At 49.5% G+C, this 7,973-nt stretch overlaps 1 protein-coding gene across 1 annotated transcript in view; it reads right to left on the minus strand.

Annotated features, from left to right (window-relative positions):
- The window catches only part of LIPC (lipase C, hepatic type), a gene marked incomplete at its 5' end in the record, with an annotated part of 26,963 nt that extends 20,205 nt beyond the window's left edge, over window positions 1-6,758 (minus strand). The window contains 3 exons of the mRNA XM_032297322.1: window positions 2,253-2,486; window positions 5,765-5,882; window positions 6,435-6,758. Of these exons, the coding sequence (XP_032153213.1) occupies window positions 2,253-2,486; window positions 5,765-5,882; window positions 6,435-6,758 (676 nt within the window). The remainder of the gene's footprint in view (window positions 1-2,252; window positions 2,487-5,764; window positions 5,883-6,434) is intronic.
- Window positions 6,759-7,973: the final 1,215 nt, after the last annotated feature.

The following is a 7,973-nucleotide window of genomic DNA, read 5'->3' on the forward strand; positions in this document are numbered from 1 at the left end:
CAAAAAAAAAAAAAAAAAAAAAAAGAGAAAAAGAAAAAAAGAAATATTTCTGTCTTAAATGGGATAACTTAAAATGCCCCGCTGCTGATGTCTGGAGGGCGGGGTTTCTGGAACAGGCTTGCCTGGGAACACCTTTTCTCTTAGTATAGCTAGATACAGGATGCCCTCCCGTGGTGCTCTGACAGTCTGGAAAACGCTGAGGCCTCTCGGCAATGTCTACCTTGTGTCCCAAAGCAGCCACTGTATCCCTTAGGTAGCAGGCCTGCGAAACCAGCACGAGGACTGGATTTGGAAGGACATTGCCTAGTAACCAGGTCTGCACAGCCCTCACCCCCAAAACAAGCTTATGAGGTTGATCTACCATGGATTTGAACTTTTTTTTTTTAATTTCCAATTTTCACCTAATCTGTAGTAAATAATTCTCAAGGGATGTTGAGAAACTACCGCCAGATATGTAAAACACTTGATGTAAAAGGACAGCACAGGTGACTTTGCCAAAACCTACTTCCCCAGGTGTCTGGAGGCTAAATACCAATATTAGTCATCGCAGTCCTTGGACACTGGTGGCTGCACTCGTTGGGCACCTACGGGGAGGCTGTGTATGCTGCATGCCCTCTGCTCCTCCACTGCCTGCATCCTCACTGCAGCTCCTTGACGTAGCTGTTATCAACAAGGTAAATGAGCCTCCAAGACATCTACTAACTCAGCCAAGCTCATCCACCTAGGAGGCAGTGCGGGTGGAACAGTAGCTCTCCAGTGATCCCCGTGCAGTTGTGGCTGGGAGAACTACCCCCAGGAACCCTTTCAAACACAGGGGTGAAGACAACTGAGAAAAGCCATCCCAAACTTGGGCAAGCTGAATACCTATATTTGGTTCCATTTCTTTGAAGTTTAGCACAAAAGAGCAAATGGGGCCGGGCGTGGTGGCTCATGCCTATAATCCCAGCACTTTGGGAGGCCGAGGTGGGTGGATCACGCGGTCAAGAGATCGAGACCATCCTGGTCAACATGGTGAAACCCCGTCTCTACTAAAAAATACAAAAATTAGCTGGGCATGGTGGTGCACGCCTGTAGTCCCTGCTACTCAGGAGGCTGAGGCAGGAGAATTGCTTGAACCCAGGAGGCGGAGGTTGTGGTGAGCCGAGATTGTACCATTGCACCCAGCAATGGTAAAAAAAAAAAAGAGCAAATGGTAATGATTGGTCAGGGATGTGTTTACCAGGCAAATAAGGCCCATGTGAGCTTTGCAGGGGTGAAGTTTGGGAGGAGGGCTGGAAGGTCAGCTGGGAACTGCTGGTGGCTGGAGGGGAGGCGATGGGGGGCAGAGGTGGGTGGGGGATGTAAGCAATGAAAAGACAAGTTCCCAGAAGGCTTTCTCAGGCCTGGGTGGTGGAAGACTAGAAGTCCAGCCAAAATGAGGTGATGGGGAGTGTGAAGGTCATTCTGATATTGGAGAGGCGAGGATGGTGTCATCACAAGAGAGAGTGTTCTCACCTCAGTGTCAGATGATCAGGGTGAGGTGGCTTGTGGGGGTAGAGGGCTCTAGCCAGCTTAGAGTGATTGGCATGTCTTAATCAGGATGATATTTTATAATAGCAAGAAATTTGGAATGCCCGTGGAATGTGCTGCTTCTGCTGACATTTTTGTTCTTTAATCCTGTGGATATTATCGATGTGCATGTTAATATTTCGGTTTTAGGGCTTGAGAGAGAAGTGGGATCACAACCCACATAATAGCACATTCTGTGTCTGCTGCAAGGTAAAGGGCGTAACAAGGACATATCTGAAGCTGAATTTCCCATCGGGAGAATCTGAGTAATGTCCCCAATTAAACTGATGGGGTGGGATGAAGGGAGAGAGCAGGGTTCAAGAAGCCACAACCTATTAAGTAGATCCTCATATGGCTCAGAATAGAGGCAGTCCCTGGAATGAGGAAACTTCCGGAGAAGGAAGAATAACCACAAGTATCCAGACTCAACTCTCGGAAGAGCTGGTACTGGGGGAGAGGCTTTGCGTAGGCTCACGGGGCCAGGCTAAGTGGGGGTTCCTGTTAGTACCCTCTGCTCATCCTCAGGGTGTGGCCTTGGCCACTCCCATACTCCTTCTCTCTGGGTGGGCTCGGTGACCATACAACCTGGGCCCCTACCCTTGCTGGACTCTTCCCCGAGTCCCACATGTTGGTAGATTCCACTAAATTCCAGAGGGCCCGTGGAAGTGTAGACCGGTGCTCTGGCCCCATGACTTCTTTCTCACCATTGAAGCCGTGCTGGGCGATGTGTCTGTAGAGCTCTAGGAAGTGGCAGCCAGGCTGGAAGGAGCCCCCATTGGGATAGAAGTCATAGTGCCCGATGGGCTGTTTGATGCCCACACTCAGGCCCATGTACTCCCGGGTAAAGGTGTGAATGGCATCCACAAAATCGGCATCATCTGGAGAAAGACGATCGTTGGGGGAACTTCCCTCAAACAAAGGGCCTGCGGGATCCAACCCTAATGGGAAAGCAGGGGTAAGGGTTAGGTGGGAGCAAGGAGAGGGGACGAGAAATGTGCTTTTTAGCTTTTTTGTTTTATTATACATTAATGAGCTAGCAGGAAGAAGAAACACCTAGGGCATAATCCTTCTCTAGAAAACCTTGCCATAACCTTTTCTCAGTAAAACCACAGTAATTCATGGTGCTAACAATGAGACACAGGCTGGGAATTAGCTCAGGGGAAGAGGTTTGCAGAAACTCTCCAGTGGTAGACATAAGATTATGATGCTTGAGGCCGGGGGCCTGGGCAACATAGTGAGACTCCGTCTCTAAAAAAAAAACAATACAAGGCCGGGTGCGGTGGCTCACACCTGTAATCCCAGTACTTTGGGAGGCCGAGGCAGGTGGATCACCTGAGGTCCAGGACTCGAGACCAGCCTGACCAACATGGAGAAACCCCGTCTTTACTAAAAATACAAAATTAGCTGGGTGTGGTGGCGCATGCCTGTAATCTTGGCTACTCAGGAGGCTGAGGCAGGAGAATCACTTGAACCCGAGAGGGAGAGGTTGCAGTGAGCAGAGATTGCGCTGCTGCATTCCAGCCTGGGCAACAAGAGTGAAACTCTGTCTCAAAAAAAAGAATACAAAACTTAGCTGGGTGTAGTAGCATGTGCCTGTAGTTTCAGCTACTCGGGAGGCTTTGAGCCCAAGAGTTTAAGGTTGCAGTGAACCGTGACTGCACCACTGTGACCCAGTCTAGGCAACAGAGGGAGATCCTGTCTCAAAAAGAAAAAAGAGAATACTTGAATTACTTAAGCAAATCAATTTTGAGTACCTCTCAAGTTTCGTTCAAGACCATCTGTTTGCATCCATAAAAAAAGCCAATATGCTCATTATAAGTAGTTCCAACCTACCTATCAAAGAATGAAATTTGATGGCCTGCATGTTGTCAATAATTTCTGTAAACAAGCTAATTTTTCTCCTACAATGTCATTTCGTCAGAACATCCAGAACAGCCTCAGGACACCAGCGTACGGGGTGAAAATGCGTGCAAGCGGGAGCTCAGGGCCTCAAGTGACAGATGTATGTGCGTGAAGCAAGGTGGCAGCCCCCGGGCTGACTGTGGTTGCGGAGTATTTATGCACTCAAGGTTTTTCCCTGTTTTTCTTTCTCTGCTTTCTCTGGAGGACCCTCTGGTGTCCCACCCCAGCCTTGGCTTTCTTCTCTACTATGAGGGGCAAAGGAACTGAGAGTGGGCTGTGAGATTGCCCATTCTCCAGCCCCACTCCCAGTGACAAATGAAAAATGTCCTTGGCCAGGCGTGGTGACTCACACCTGGTAATCCCAGCACTTGGGGAGGCCAAGGTGGGTGGATCACCTGAGGTCAGGAGATCGAGACCAACCTGGCCAACATGGCAAAACCCCGTTTCTACTAAAAGTACAAAAATTAGCCAGGCATGGTGGCAGGCACCTGTAGTCCCAGCTACTTGGGAGGCTGACGGAGGAGAAAAACTTGAACCTGGCTGGTGGGGGCTGCAGTGGGCCATGTGAGCTAGTGTCACTGCACTCTAGCCTGTGCAACAGAACGAGACTTCATCTCAAAAAGAAAAAAAAAAAAAAGAAAAGAAAAATGTTCTGATGTCATTTCTGTTTCCTTCTTCATCACGATGATAACAAATTGGCAAGAGGGTGTTGAGCCTTCCTGCTGTCTCTGAGGCGGGTGGGCCCGGCTGACACGTCTGATGTGACCCACAGCCCTGGGTGGATGGAGAGGGTTCTGGTCCTTGGGCCTCTGCCCTCTGGCCCTGCTTCTTCAGTGGGAGGGCTGCTCACCCCTAGGCGACTGTGGCTTAAACCCATGGGGAGCACAAGCAGGACCAGGCTTCCCCAGTCAGCAGCAAGATGAAAAAAAAGCATGAGGAAATGAGCTCTCATAATCACAAGTGTATTCCGTTTGCATGTCTGCCGTTATCTGCATTCTATTCTTTTATAAAGGAATGGTAGTAGATAGTAGTTGTTTTTAAAATTGCCCTCTCGATAAAATATAAAGTTGTAACCACTCTGTTATTCGACTCAAATACTCTTTGTTTTAACCTGTGAAATATGGTTGGAGCCTGCTGGGTCCTGAAGGATGAGTAGGAGTTTGGTGGGCTGAGTGGTGGGGAAAGGGAACAGTGCATGGAAAGGTGCAGAGGCACAAGAGGCCATGGTGTGTTCATGAAGTGGAGAAAAATCTTATGTTGTTGACACCTAGAGCTACGGAAAGGGATGAGCAGGAGGAGAGGCTGGGCACTCTGGGGCTTCCACACTGAGGAGGGCCCTGCCTGTGCCTTGTGGGTTTTATGCCTGTGGTATCAGTGGGCCTCAAACTTGGGCTGGGGAACAATCTGACTAGCTTTGTGTTTTGTGTCCTAATCCCTGGCGGTGTGAAGGATGGGGCTGGTGTCAGGGAAGCCTGGGAGGAAGACCTTTCTTGCACGTGTGCCAACCTTCCTGGATATCTTGGGGCATTTCTGAGGGTACGGAGTTCAGGGTGAAGTTTTCGATGCAGCGCTCCCTCCTTCAACCCCAATGGGTCCCAGAATAGAATACACACGTTTCACAAATGTGGGAACAGAGGCACGAACACGGCTGATGAATTACAGCAAATTAAGGCTGTGATTCTTCACTCCTTAACTCACCCAAATTGGACTTTGTAAATTATAGATTAAAAAATAAGGCCCTGGTAAGTGCAGTGGCTCATGGTTGTAATTTCATTACTTTGGGAGGCTGAGGTGAGTGTATCACGAGGTCAGGAGTTCAAGTCCAGCCTGAACAATATGGTGAAACCCTGTTTCTACTAAAAAATACAAAAATTAGCTGGTTGTCATGGCGCATGCCTGTAGTCCCAGCTACTCGAGAGGCTGAGGCAGGAGAATTGCTTGAACCTGGGAGGCGGAGGTTGCAGTGAGCTGAGATTGCACCACTGCACTTGAGTCTGGGTGACAGAGTGAGACTCCAACTCAAAAAAAAAAAAAAAAAAAAAAGACCTTCTTGCTAGAAGAGTCCATGTTTTAGTCCCATCTGGCGCATCTACATGAGACATTTGTTTGAGTTGAGGTTGTAATTTGCTCTGAATTCTGTGGAACAGGAGTCCATGACACTGGTCATGTGTGAGAGAATGTTGTAAGTCCTCTTATGAGCTCTGGTCTTAAAAAGAGTCGGGACATTTTAATGATGAGCCTGTTGGAAAAGGAGGTCCCTGTTGGATGCCCCCGTGTAGTGGAGATTGCAGCATGAGTTATGAGGCATGGTTACCTGTGATTCTCCCGATCTTGCGCGCCCCCCCGATGGAACTGCCGGCAAATCCTGACACGTGTGCACCCAGGCTGTAGCCAATTAGATGAACATGGCTTCGAGAGAGTTGAGCAGATTCCTGGAAGACAGCAGGGGGATAGGGGCAGGAGAAGAGATACCTTTTGTGGTCCAGTGCATTCTGGCACCTGCCCTGTTCTTCGTGCCTGCTCAGAAATGAGGCGCCTTATTCACACTCCAAACTGAAACTTGTCTCTTGCCTGGCTGACTCTCCTGGGGCTCAGGTACCTGGGACCTTACCTGGTGACTGCTGCCTCCTGCCTGCCTGTCTTTTCCTGGACACTAACATCCTACAGAAGTCATCCCACTCATTTGTGTGGGGACCTGATAGCTTACAGGGTGTATTTGGATCCCTTTGCGTGCCTGAGGGGTGAGCATAAGAGGGGTAGTGGATGAGGAGCGCGGAGAAAGTGGTTCCGCAAAACAGGGGTTCAAGGGAGGTGTCTGAGAGAGCCCTGAGGTCTGGTCTCAGTCTTGGTCTTCTCATTCCTTTGAGCTGAGCGTTAGTGCTTCTCCTGTCTGGGCTGCTGTTGGAAACCAGCTTAATTCACTCAGCCTCAGAGGAAGGGAAAAGAGGAAAGGGAGGTGAAGGCAGGATGGGACAGGTCAGTACCTCCAGCCACCGGAGAAGAGCCGCAACCTCCTTGCCCACGAGGCGCGTGTTGCTGACGGCAATGGTGTAGTGGTTTTGGGCCAGGGTGATCCAGTCCACCAGCCCCACGTTCACTGGCTGCGCCAGCTGAGACTTCAGTGCGGCCACCAGCTGCCAGATCCAGTTTTCTAGTATGCCATTCACCTGAGGAGGTGACAGAGACAGGGTCACACTCGTTTCCTCTCCCTGCTCACACTTCTTCCTTCTCCAGCTCTTGGATAACACTGGATCCTTCCCCGCAAGAGGCAGGCTTGCGACAGTGTTTCTCAGCCATGCATAGTTGACATTTTGCGCCAGAGAATTCCTTGCTGTGGGGGCTGCCTTGTGCTTTGTACGACGTTTAGCAGCGTTCTTGGCCTTCACCAACTAGATGCCAGCAGCACCCACCCACTGCCCCAGGTTTTGAAAACCAAACATGCCTCCAGATTTTTCCAAACGTTCCCTGCCTAAGAATGATTATCTTACTGTTTTCCTACTTTGGGACTTTCTAAACCTTAAAACAGTGGAAAAATGTGTGTAAATCAGATCCTGGAACCTGACCTATTCCTTAGGGGCATTTGAACATCGCCTCCTCTTCCTCCGTGAGGCTGCCCCACCTCAGCCGTAAACCCACAACACCAGCTCTGCCTCTGCAGACTGGGTGATGCTGCACTTAGCAGGATGGGCACTGCGAGCCTGACATCGTAGGAGCTAAAAAAGGTTTACAGAGAATTGTTCTGTGTGTGCCTTGTTTGAGAACCAATTTTCAGGGCATTCCTAATGGGTTCACAGACAAAGACATTTGTGCTGGGCCTTAAAGGATCAATAGGAGTCCACTAAGAAGAATATGGATGGGGGCCAGGCACAGTGGCTCATGCTTGTAATCCCAGAACTTTCGGAGGCCAAGGCAGGGGAATGGCTTGAGCCTAGGAGTTTGAGACAGCCTGGGGAAGCATGGTGAAACCCCATTTCTACAAAAAATATAAAAGTTAGTCAGGTGTGATGGTGTGCGCCTGTGGTCCCAGCTATTCCAGAGTCTGAGGTAGTTGGGTGGCTTGAGCCTATTAGATCGAGTCTGCAGTCAGTGGAGATTGCACTGCCCTGCAGCCTGGGCAACATAGTGAGACCATATCTCAACAAAACAAAACAAAAAACAAAATACAGGTGTGCAGGTGAATGTGGCTGTGGTGAGGTCCAGGGGATTCCAGGCAGAAGGAACAGTGTGTGCAGAGGCACAGCATCGTGGAAGGGCAGTATGTTATGTCAGGGGAGAGGAGAAATGTTGGGGGAGGTAAAGCCTAGAAAGTAGGAGGTGAGAACGAGACGGTAGGAGGTGAGAACTAGACAACAGGGGGTGAGGGATAGACAATAGGAGATGAGAACTAGATAATAGGAGGTAGGGGCTAGACAATAGAGGGTGACAGCTAGACAATAGGAAGTGAGAACTAGACAATAGCAGGAAAGAACGAGACAATAGGAGAGAACTAGACAATAGGAGGTGACGGCTACACAATAGGAGGT

Source organism: Sapajus apella, unplaced genomic scaffold, assembly GCF_009761245.1.
Source record: "Sapajus apella isolate SASKATOON/1434 unplaced genomic scaffold, GSC_monkey_1.0 scaffold37, whole genome shotgun sequence".
NCBI lineage: Eukaryota > Metazoa > Chordata > Mammalia > Primates > Cebidae > Sapajus > Sapajus apella.